At 46.6% G+C, this 12,777-nt stretch overlaps 1 protein-coding gene across 3 annotated transcripts in view; it reads right to left on the bottom strand.

The window, feature by feature from the left end:
* Positions 1 to 11,955, bottom strand: part of LOC147902203 (ubiquitin-activating enzyme E1 1-like) — a 70,898-nt gene extending 58,943 nt beyond the window's left edge. Inside the window, exons 1-3 of one of the 3 annotated variants that reach the window (XM_087374773.1) lie at positions 11,876 to 11,955; positions 11,675 to 11,748; positions 11,306 to 11,574 (exon numbers count right to left, since the gene is read on the bottom strand). In XM_087374773.1, coding sequence (XP_087230899.1) covers positions 11,306 to 11,561 — 256 coding nt within the window. In that variant the 5' untranslated portion in view covers positions 11,562 to 11,574; positions 11,675 to 11,748; positions 11,876 to 11,955. Of the gene's footprint in view, positions 1 to 11,305; positions 11,575 to 11,674 lie in introns of all 3 variants that reach the window. The other 2 variants (XM_087374774.1, XM_087374772.1) reach the window with 2 other exon arrangements.
* Between the last annotated feature and the right edge of the window lie 822 nt (positions 11,956 to 12,777).

Raw genomic sequence — 12,777 nt, 5'->3', positions numbered from 1 at the left:
TGCCAAGTGCTACTAAAAGGCTGGAGTATACATGATCAGCAGTCACACTATTGGCCACCTGGTTACTGGACCCCTCTGCATTCCGTTGAGAAATAATTACCTTTTTGGCCACATCGGTTACACGTACGGGATGCCTTGGGAGCTTCTCCTTCCTCAGTTGTCAATTGCTTTCTATCTTTTTGATCAACTGTCAAAGCCTCAAGCTAACTGTCATAGGAGACTTCTTGGGATCTAACAACCTCATCTGGACCTCTGTGAAGCCCTCTTCATGGGAGAGGTTCGGTTATACATGGATGACAAATGCTCCCATATACTTTTGGCCATTGTCATGTGCTTCACATGATTAATCACCTAAGGAGTAGAGTTAAGAAATATAAATGATCTTACCCTGGCATTGACACGGTCCCAGAGCTGACACACAGTCTTGGCCGCCTTCTGCTCCAAGATGCCAAAGTCCTTCGCCAAGGGATTTGGTTGGGCAACACCTATTAAGATGAAATCTGCCATTGTATGTAATTGAGCCATCCAACTACCGGTCAACGGGGAACGTGCGCAACACTAGAATTCTAATCTTGTCCTCTGCCATCTCAAACAAAGTCGAGTGAAGAGGAAGCTGAACTGAAAGAGAAGGGGGATGGGATAGAAGGGAGCTGAGGGTTGAAGAAAGGAGAAGGCTGAAGAAAAGGATGAAGGAGCTGACAGCCCGATGTACCTTCACACCTCGCTTTCTGTTCCTCAAGAACACCTCCTTTCTGATCTGAACACACCCTTCAAAGTCACCCTTCGCTGGTCACCCGGACAGTCCACTCCTCACTCACGCTCCTCCACAAAGACACCTCCGAACAGCACCCTAATCCTCCTCTCTGTGTGTTGGCTCAACACTCCCTCCGCTCCTCGGGTCTTAAGCCAACCGTGGCATTGATACCATGTGAAAAGTGCAGCGGAAATGAGCGGAAGAGAGAGAGAGAGAGAGATGTATTAACATCCGCGGAAGACCTCACAGACCTATGGGACAAGGATGATGTAATACTAGCTCTCTCGTGGAACCTCACGCTCGTAATTAACTGTAGAAACACTCTCATAAGAGCTCTCTCTCTCTCTCTCTCTCTCTCTCTCTCTCTCTCTCTACACACAGCTAGGGCCCAGGATAAGATGTCAGGCTGGACCCCCCCAAAGGTATTTTATTTCTTGAAGAGAGAATCTGTTACAAGAGTTCAGCATAGAGCTGCCTGACATATATCCAAAAATCCAACGTAGAATAAATCATTACATGAGCTCTAAGGCTCCCCTTCTTGGCAACAAGCCACTTGTCAAATTTCTACACTACTTTCCCAATTACATGCCACTAAGGGCAACTCTGGAGTCTTCGAAGCACTTGGTCACGCGAACCGCCTCCTAGACTCTGATTAGGCTCCCGTAGCGCTTAGGAAAATAACTCTTCCTGGTACCTGCAACAATTAATTAAAGCGCACCACCATGGCACCCATTAATTGTTAGCGCTTTGCATGCAAATAACACACTGTGGACTAATTCTAGTCACGATGGGTGTCCCCACTGAACACGTGCACACATAACAAATATAAAAGTATATATTTATTCTCTAGTTGACCGAAGTCAACGCTCTTAATCATAATTAAGGATCTTTGACCAAGGGTAGAAGCGCCTTAATTATAACCAAGTCTCTCCAACCGAAGTTGGCACAACTCTCAAACCGAAGTTGGCACATCTTGGTTAATCGTGGTTAACCCTCTTGGCGCATGCTAAGTCTCGTTGACCGAAGTCAACACTCTCTGACCGTAGTCAGCTCTGTAGTTCTCTAGTTAACCACAATTAACCCTCTTGGTATTAAACCAAGTCTCCCCGACCGAGGTCAGGTTTACTTGACCAGAGTCAAGTATCTTTGACCGTAGTCAATTCTTTGACCATTAAAAGAACTCTTTGACCATAATTAACACATATAAAACTCTTTAATTATGATCAAATAAATGGTCAACTGTACTTTGACTTAGGATATTTACATTGTGGTGACATCCCCTCGGCTTCTATTCAGTTGACCTCAACTGAAAAGCTTCCTTGTAAACATCCAAAAGCTATGGATGATCGGATAACATGTCTTCGTCCATCCACTTTGCATCTAATGCCGTATAATTCTTGAATTTTACAAGATACCTATAAAACTCCTTGCCCTGAGGGCCTTTGCGTACAGTATGATACACAATTTGCTCTGGCTGAAGGACCTCCTCCAGCTCATCCACTTCTAGTGAATCCTCTGATACTGGTTCTGTAGGCTCTGGCCCCTGGAATTTCTTTAGAAGACACTAAGTATTCATACAACCCAAATGTAGTGCGAAAAGCTGTCTTATGCACATCTTGTGGTTGTATCCTGACTTGATGATAGCCACTCTTCAAGTCTATCCTGCTGAAAACTGAAGCTCCATTTAACTGATCCACCACATCATCAATGCGCGGAATAGGAAATCTCTTCTTGATGGTCATTTTGTTCAGTGCGCGGTAATCGACACACATACGGAATGAACCATCTTTCTTCTGTACTAGCAGTACAAGGGAACAAAAAGGAGAAGAACTGGGCTGAATCAACCCCTTGGACAACAAGTCCTGCACCTGAGTCATAATCTCTTCTCGCTGAGTTGCACTAACTCTGTATGGGAGCCTATTGGGTGGCTCGCTACCAGGCATTAACTCTATCTGATGATCTTCTGCTCTCTCTGGGGGTAACTCCCCTGGCAAAGCGTCGGAAAAGCAATCTTTAAAGTTTACAAGAAACTGAAACTTATCTTTGTCTGCATCATTCATTTCAGCATGCATATCATTCTCCTTTTCTTTTACAAAAACCATGTACGCGAAAATTATAGACTCTATTGCTTTACCACATGTAACATCAGAGACAATGGGGATAGTCTCCCCTTTATTCCTGGCAACTAAACGCTGGTTTTTCCCCCTATGCACAAACTCCAGCACTCTTTCAGGAAGAGTCAACTTCACTGCCTTGCGATGAAACCAAGGCATTCCCAAGACTACATCATGATGTTTCAGTGGAGAAATGAAGAAGTCTTCCTGATCCACATAACTCTGTACATGAAGACGGAGCTTCCCTATCAAGGGAGTGACTGCGCAAGATTCCCACAGAACATCTGATCGGCATCCAAAGCCCTGCCCAACTCCTCCGTCTTTATTCCCAGCCTCAGGGCTAGGTCCTCTAGTAGCCCCTGGATCAAATAAAATTAGCGCTTGCTGGTCTCTGACTTTGCCCCATGATAGCAGCAATTCTCATTCTTCTGGGTTTGAAACATGACCCAGTATGTCAAGAATTCCTCCTGCCATTGGCTTTTGCGGTCCCCGTGGCTTCTCTGCCTCTTTTCCCTTCGAAGTTGAAGGCTTTTCTAGGCACTGGGCAGCCACATGCCCCTCTTTGCCGCACTTGAAGCATTTTCCATCTCTACGGAATTCAGCTATCTGTTCAAGGGTGAATGGAGATTTGCCTTTATATGACTTTGAAAACTGAGTACCCCTCGGCTTCTAAGGCTGAAACCCTTTCTTTTCAACCTTTGGATACTCTTTCTTTTCTGATTTTGAAAAATCAGTTTTCTTTCTTTCAGCATGTCCTACATGCAAGGATAGTACTGTAGATGGATCTTGTAACGGCACAAGACTAGCTACTGAAGCTGAATGCATAAGGTCTTGAATGTTCTTTGCCCCCAAAGCATTCACTACTGCCTGGATTCTTGGACTGAGACCTGCTTTGTACTTTCTCATTTAGGTTCCTTTGGAGATCTTTTTGAAAGGTGCAACCTGCAAATAAGCATCCCAAAACTTTTGGTTGTACACATCCACTGTATCTCCTACATCCATATGCAAACTGTCCCAATCTTGAAGAACATGATCTCTAAACTGTTTAGGCATAAACTGTTGGTAGAAGGCTTTTTTGAAGTCCTTCCACCTCTTTGGGGCTGACCCATCGGTGGTCTATGCACTCCACCATGCACTAGCTGTCGCTGTCAAGTGCAAACTGACCATTCTTAACTTGGAGGATTCTGAAAACTTTTCTATACCGAATGCAGCATCAAACTGCCTGATGAACTGCAATGCTTTGTCTATATGACCATACTGTCCATTGTAGGTCATAAACTTGACAGATTTACCTCCCTCTTTGAATTCCTTGATCTCTCAGGAAGACTTACTCTTCCTAGACTTCTTGTGTTTCCTTCTTTTTCTGGATGGTTTATCTGATAAAGAAGAAGATACAGAAGTCGAACTCAAGGTAGACGGTGATGGACTAGGAGATCGGTGATGATGTCTCAATCTCTTCCTGCTATGAGACCATCCCCTATGAGATCTCTCTTTCTCTGGCTGTACACGAGAGTGTGCCTCTGGCATTGGCACGTCATATGCTGCATTAGGTATAGCTTCTGCTTGAAACAAATGCTGAGCCCTTGGATCCTTTCTGAGATTTTCCATCTCTTGTATACAAGTGCGTACCATCTGCTCAAATTCTTGCTGAGTTTGTTGCACACTTCTCTGTCTTGGATGTACATCCCTATCTTGTGAATCCCACTGGATAGGTGATTGAGCCATTTTCTTACAACTCGTCTGAGATCTGCAAGTTTCTCACACACACTGTGTATGCAACTGATGCACACTGCCTTTGCTTTTCAAAGAGAAAAATTACCTCAACAAGGGGTGTCTTGCATTCACAATCTCTGCCAGTACCGGGCTGTCAACTCAAGGCATATACCCACAAAGTTGCCAAGGCATCAACAACTATATTGCCCCTTTTCTGGCTGTTGCAGAAAGCACTCTGAATGCATCTGATTCCCTTTTTCTGAGCACAAAGGCATGCATTTTCTCTTTTTCGGCAAATCTCTGATTTTTCCTCTGATTTCTGCTGTTCTGACAGTAGATACTTTCTCAGATAAGTGAAAATTGCTAGCAGAAACAGTCTCTGCAACTGTCCTTTTTTTTTTTTTGTGAACAGTAACCAGATGGAGTAACTGGCTGGCTACTCTAACCAGACTGACTGGTTCTGGTCTGGTTAGTCTGCAACTGGACTAACTAGACTGGTCACAGTCTGGTTACAGTGACCAGACTAGACTGGTTGGGTCAACTAACTGGACCTCTAACCAGTCCACTAACCAAGGTTGAGTTAGATTAACCCCTGGTCAGCCATGTCAGCATCCATGTCACCTGTTAGAATGCCAGGTCATCTCACACGTGCATGCCACGTCATCCCTGCATGTGGGTCTGCCACATCAGCTGGTGTCCTCACTGCCCCATCACCTGCCACGTGTCAACTTGACACGTCAGCATATGACACATCATTGCCACGCGTCAGGTCACACGTGTAGCCACTACGTCACCTGCCACGTCAACTTCTCCGTATGGCAACAGAGGCCTCTCAACGTGCGCCCACGTGAACATATTAGCAAAGGTGAAGGTAATCGTAGAGAGATCACCACGAATCAATTGCGCTAAGACATGGAAGATCCGAATCCGTCTCTGCGCATGAAGTTATTCCGTAGGATTTTCCCCCGCTTATTTGTCCCTTGGCAAAATGGACCTTGTGAGTCTTCTGTTAGGATCTCTGTCGGATGACGAACACGGGCTTGCGTTGCCTCACCATGAGCGTTCAAGTGTAGGCTTTGCTCAACGAGATGATTTCATCGCTAGCTCGTCACCTAGCGCAGAATTTATGCATGAAAATCGCCCAAACGCTAGAGCTCCCCGTCGCCTGTCATCGCCTCATTTCGTCACAGCCTCTATCTTCTTCCTTCAGCTCGCATATCACCCAAGGACTAGCATAAGGAGAACGGACTATGAAGCTTCCCATATGCCAATCTTATGCGCAGGCTCAAATATCGTGCACCATCATCACGCATCGGAATACTAATTCCTTGGATCTTCACTGTCTAAAAAGACAGTATAGCATAGCTGTGCTCTGATACCAATGTAATACTAGCTCTCTCGTGGAACCTCACACTCGTAATTAACTGTAGAAACACTCATAAGAGCTCTCTCTCTCTCTCCCTACACACAGCTAGGGCCCAGGACAAGACGTCGGGCTGGACCCCCCCGAAGGTATTTTATTTCTTGAAGAGAGAATCTGTTACAAGAGTTCAGCGTAGAGCTCCCTGACATATATCCAAAAATCCAACGTAGAATAAATCATTACATGAGCTCTAAAGCTCCCCTTCTTGGCAACAAACCACTTGTCAAATTTCTACACTACTTTCCCAATTACATGCCACTAAGGGCAACTCTGGAGTCTTCAAAGCACTTGGTCACGCGAACCGCCTCCTAGACTCTGATTAGGCTCCCTTAGTGCTTAGTAAAATAACTCTTCCTGGTACCTGCAACAATTAATTATAGCACACCACCATGGCACCCATTAATTGTTAGCGCTTTGCATGCAAATAACACACTGTGGACTAATTCTAGTCACGGTGGGCGTCCCCACTGAACACATGTGCACACATAACAAATATAAAAATATATATTTATTCTCTAGTTGATCGAAGTCAACGCTCTTGATCATAATTAAGGAGCTTTGACCAAGGGTCGATGCGCCTTAATTATAGCCAAGTCTCTCCAACCAAAGTTGGCACATCTTGGTTAACCGTGGTTAACCCTCTTGGCGCATGCCAAGTCTCATTGACTAAAGTCAACACTCTCTGACCGTAGTCAGCTCTGTAGTTCTCTGGTTAACCGCAGTTAACCCTCTTGGTATTAAACCAAGTCTCGCCAACCGAGGTCAAGTTTACTTAACCAGAGTCAAGTATCTTTGACCGTAGTCAATTCTTTGACCATTAAAAGAACTCTTTGACCATAATTAACACATATAAAACTCTTAAATTATGATCAAATAAATGGTCAACTGTACTTTGACTTAGGATATTTACATTGTGGTGACAGATGATCTCATACAAGCCTTAGTGGGCACTGGAGCAAAGGGCGCACTAAGGCCCTTGCTGGGTGCTAAGACTACTAAACTGAGAAACTGAAAAATTGATAAGCTGATAGACTGATAACCTGATAACTCTACAGAGCCCTCACACACACCACACTCAGAAGAAGAGAAAGGAGAGAGAGGCACAAGAGAACTACAAGTGATCTCTGGAGAAAACCCCACTACACCTAGGGAAAACCTCTAAACAAACAAGCTGCTCGAGAGCTCAACCGGACAGCTCAACAACCACGAGAACTGGAGCACAAGGGAGTGGATGCTCCTCAGGTGCAACCCTGGGCTGGCTCTGCTCCTCTGCCAGACACCAGAATGAACCGCTGAAAACACGTTGGGGGGGCCTATATATAGCCCCCCAGCCTCCTAGTCGGCCAGCAAGGGCAGCAGATTGGTGGAAGGTGATTATGGACAAAGTGTATTGAAGCCAAAAGAGCACAGAAAGATGAAAACAAGTGATGGGAGGGGGCCCTATATATAGGGTCAGCCCCAGCCTTAACCAACGTATAGCCAACCCCCTGCCCTTGAAAACCGCCCCAGCCCTAGGGGGGCCGACCCCCATCTGCTGCATGGCCAACTGCTCCTCCTATCGCCTATATCAAGTCCTCTAGGGGCTGGCCTCCATCCGCTCCATAAGGGGCTGTGCTCCAGCCTAGGTAGCTAACCAAGAGGTCGGCCCACCTCTGCTAGATAGCCGATCTGCAGGTTGGGCTATCTGCCCCAAAAGGGATGCCAAACTGGCCCCTACACAAGCCCATCCATGGCGCCTCAGAAGGGGCTGCCCCGTGGCAGCAAAGCAAGCCTTAGGAAGGCCCTGAACAGCCCCGCACATGGGCAGCAACCCCTCCAGCACAGGGTATCGTGCCAACAGACCCAGAGGGCCCCAACCTATGCCATGAGCCGTGCCAAACCCTACTCTACCTAAGCCTCACAAGAGGGGCGGGCACACCCACCCACAGGTACTGTCGAAGAAGCCCCCTCTTGGCATGAACCGCCTCAGCACAATCACTGGAAACTTGGAGCTGTTGCTCCCAGGCCACTGGTGCTCCTCTGCTCTAATACTGGTACACTGGGTCAGCTGGTACAACGATCCAACTGCTGGTCCTGGTACATGACTCCAACAGAGGATCCTCGAACAATAATCCGACTGATACTGCCACCGGTGCAAGGTCTGCTTCCTTGCATGGGCACCTGTATCACAGAGCTAGATAGCCCCCTCTCAAGTCCAAACTGGTACACTGATGAACTTCAGTGCTCCAATGACAACGGACATATAACATCTCACAAGGATCAATCAACTGTGTCTTGGTTCCCAGCCTTAAGTGAGTTGGGCCTCCTTTGCCTCTTGGATGTAGGCCTAAGGATGAGGCTACTGCTGCTCCTTCTGCTCCCCTGCTTGCTGATCTGATGGATGATGTTATGCCCCCCAAGCGGCCCCTTTTATAGGGGCAGATGCCTCCTCAAAGTCCACCGATCAGCAGGCTGCTGGCCGACTTCACTGCCCCCAAAACCGACTGGGGGCCCTCCTTTGAAGGCCCTTTGCAGGTCTGACCTGCTGCACGACTTGCTGACTGGCCTGGTCAACCCTTTTTGGGCTGCTGCCAGGCCCCATATAAGGCCCCTCCCTTGGGTAGTTCCAAGGCTAGGTGGCTGGCCTGCCATGACCACCTAGCACCACCCCTCCTCTTTTATCTGCTGCAGCACCTGTTGATTCAAGGCGCCTCCTGTCCGGCCTTCTCCAGCCATGTTCAGCCACGTGTGCACCTCTGTACTGGGCCGTACAATGTTGCCACGTGTCTCGGGTCTAAACCATATATATACCTTTGTAAGACTAGAATAAGTCCAATCATACAAATTTAGAATTTTTTGTTGTTCTAAAGATCAAAAAACCATGCTGATGTCAGGCTGTTCCAGCTCTCACATGGTATCAGAGCACAAATTGGCTCAGGATCCTAGAGGGGTGGAGACGTCATAGAGCCAGCAAGCTGTACGGAGCTATAGATTCCAGGAGTACGAGGCATTTTCAGGGCAGAACCTGCCAAGAGGATTTGTGAGGGAGACACGGGCTGTTTTAGGTTAAGAGGGGGCGTTAAAGAGGCTGCTGTTTTCGGGCAGAAACCTCTTCTTTTTCCACCCCGTCTCCTCCCTCCTTGTATAGATCTATGTAGTATGCAGACCAGCAGAATGTGGTGTTCGAGGCAAGATTGACCCTGAGAGGTTCGGTTATACATGGACGCCAAATGCTCCCATACACTTTTGGCCACTGTCATGTGCTTCACATGATTAATCACCTGAGGAGTACAGTTAAGAAATATAAATGATCTTACGATAGCATTAACATGCTCCCAGAGCTGAGACGGGGTCTCGGCCTCCTTCTACTCCACGATGCCAAGGTCCTTCGCCAGGGGATCTGGTCGGGCAACACCTATCAAGATGAAAACTGCCAGGTAACACAAACTCCATCATCACCCGCCAAACGCTGTAATTGAGCCCATCCAACTGCTAGTCTACCGGGAACATGGCCAACACTGGAATTCTCGTCTTGTTCTCTGTCATCTCTTCTAGGGTAGCCATGTGGAAAAAACAAGTTCCGGCAAGACCTGGAGCCACGAGGAGTTATTCCCGTTGACTCAGGTGGCAGCATGTTACCAATTTGTATTTTTGTTTGGACGTTATGACCTGGCAGATCCAGAGGGGGGACTCCTTGTGTTATGCTGCTGCAAGTAGTATCTGATGTTGCTGGAGATCCAGATGGATCAGTAGATTGCCAGTGCGAACCCTAGGCTGTCTACAAAGCAGCAAGGTGCTGAGATCTTTGCATAGAGAGTCTACATACACTCGAGGTGGAGCACGCGGGCTCAAAGATCTAGAGTACCGGCAGATAGTAGAAGAACCTTGCGGTAAGATCAGAGGCCCACATCCTAGTGAGAGAATACAGAGAGTGGTTGGAATGAATACTAAGAGAAAGAGATACAGGCAAGAAGAGAAGTGAAGACTCTAGATCTATCTTTTGTATTGTGTCCATAGCTTTGGACAAAAATATATTTTTTGGGTGGATTCTATATCTAGCTTGGTTCACTGTCTATTTGCTAGTCTGCACAACACATCTCTGTGAAGCACATTAAGTAAAGAAGTTTGTGATTCCACCCACACCATCACACTCTAAGCTCTTGGGCTATTCTATCAATCTTCCGATGTGCGTACCCTCTATTGGTCGATTTCTAACACTCTACAGACTTAATCCTCTCCTTAGTCCCCTTGCCGATGCATATCCACTTAATCATTGGCCGTATGTCAAGGCAAGCTCTTCTTCTCACATTCTTCGCCACGTACCACCTGACAGGATGACTATTCCCCTCCTATTCAAGGACAACTGGTCCAAGCTAGTGGCCATCAAACTTTTTTGACCCTTCATAGGGTCTTGCTCTGACAAGAGTACAAAGGTCCCTTAGAGCTACATGGCAAGAGCCAATGAGACCTTTAAAAAATACAACAATGAATCTTCATCACTATCATATTTATAATGTAAGATTCACATCATATGATGCATTCCTTTTGAACACAATCAGCTTCTATCACCCAAGACACGTAAATATTTAACCCCTACATAATTCTTGCCCACGCACAGAGCGCCCTACCTACTTACTATCCTCCACAAAAAATGATTAGCGTTGCCTTCTACATAAATTCCAGTGACCAAAAGACCATTTAAAACGTTGGTCATCAACTCCTTCTACATCTAAACCTTCTAAACTAACACCATTTAGATGGATCTTCCATCCACTCCACTTAGCTGGAAGACTCTTCAAATACTTGACTTGTAACACCACGGAATTCGTCTAGAAATGTGCGCCTACGCAAACCATGCCTACGTCAATATAAGAGCCCACAGGCAAATTATCCAAGACGCCCCGACCTTGAATCGTTTTAACAAAAAGCATGGCAAACAAATGCCGGAACCACTTAGTGGGAAATTTAGGTAGATGGCCAAGTCACAACCCCCCTAAGAGATACCGAGTTCACCATAGAGGTCTACAAGTTTTCAGAATTAGTTCATGCCTTGTGATTTTTCCAAAAACAGTAAATAGCTCTTTGGATGCGATAAGCATGTCCATTAGTTTGAGAATATGCCTTAGTGGTTGTTACAATTGAGAAGGTCATAATTTTTAAAACAAACCTGATCGACATGGACATCAAACTTACGGAATCGGAATGTTTTCACTACTCGTATATTGGGGTAAGCCCAACGCAACGACATAGAAGAAGTTCAATCATAATTGATTAATGGGTTTCTTATGTTTTGTCAAAAGGAAAAGGCAAATAGCACCATACCGGTTTCAACCCCAAGCCCTTGAAGGCCAGAGATCAGAACGTTCGCACCCAAGAGACGTCGCATAGTCTCTCTGCCATAAACGGCCAGCTGACGACTGTGCAAATCTTCATCGATGTCCATCTCAGATGGACTGCCATCAGCTGCCATAACGACTTGGTGAGCCTTGCCTGCTGCTGCTTTACCGACTTCTTCAGGGTACGGTCTCTTCAAGGCGTTCCCCAACTCTCCCCCAGCACCTCTCTTTCTGGGAAGCATATAGTGGAGGGAGCTGCACACGAGAGCAAGCGAGGATTTACGGAGGCGATAAGGATCAGCGATGCAAAGCGTTTTTACAAGGCTAAACCATAACAAAGGGAGCATAAAAAGACCTCGAAATCGCAGATATGATGATGACGAGCAACGGGCAGGACCGCAAGGAGCGGAGGAAGGAGGCCAGATTTACCTGAGCAAGTAAGGGCCAAAAAACGTCAACGAGGGCCGGAACCCCAACAGCAAACCAGAAATTTCACCCTAAAAACGAACCGAACATGGAAGGTCGCCTGGAGCGGCAGCAGAAAGAGGGCGAGCACCTGCGCCCTCAATCAAAAGTGAAGAACGAAATAGGGGGAATGAACTGGCTTCATGTAAAAGAAGATGAATAAAAAAGGAGGAGCAAGGCGGTAAGTATTCTAATCGCTCTCAACCTTCGAGTTCAACCCCCCCATTCCACCTCGGCGCACTTCAGGGCGTTCGCCCACCTCAGGGTGGTTTCAGACCAGAATTGCCATCATGGAGTGGGTCACCAATCTTTTGTGTTGGTGTTTCGGCTCGCCCATCCCATCGGGCCAACTAGGACGGCAACCCTTCACACCACCTTTTGGAGGATGGCCGCCGGGTGGTGTGAACCCAACCCCATCTTACTACCTGTGTTCGATTCCCTCGAGAAGATCGCCCACGGAGGCCACGTGCAGTGTTTGTCTCTCGTAGTTGGCCATGTGTTTTTAGGGAGGAGGAAAAAGATTGAAACAACCCCATTAGAAGCACTCACCTTCATCTCAAGCTTAGTAGTCTATCTCGTAAAAGCACGTGCCCTCACAAGGAGGCCCAGCATACTTGGGTTGGGCAATGGTATTGATGTCATTATCGTCCCTTTTCAATCCCAATGGCCTATCATAAAAAGCACCTACCCGCACGACAAGGCCCATTGTGTTTGGGTTGCATAGTGATGTTGACGTCAATACTCTCCATGTTCCTCTTGTAGTTCTCTATCTCTGAAGGTAAGGTGCATTCCTTGAAGAGAATCACAACCACCACGAGCATAACAATGGGCCCAAGCTTGAGAATTTACGTTGGCTTACCAAGGTGACATCAATTTTTTGTCTTGATTAGGTTAGGTTAACTCAGCAATATGATATGACACATAGAAAACATCAATGCCTACCTTGCAATGAGGAGCGTCATTTGCACAATTCTATAGTGTATATTAGCTTGG

The sequence above is a fragment of the Dipteris shenzhenensis genome, chromosome 5 (assembly GCF_047967505.1).
Source record: "Dipteris shenzhenensis isolate YYH24624 ecotype China chromosome 5, Dip_SZ_1.0, whole genome shotgun sequence".
Lineage (NCBI taxonomy): Eukaryota > Viridiplantae > Streptophyta > Polypodiopsida > Gleicheniales > Dipteridaceae > Dipteris > Dipteris shenzhenensis.
This window is presented reverse-complemented; position numbering and strand designations above follow the sequence as displayed.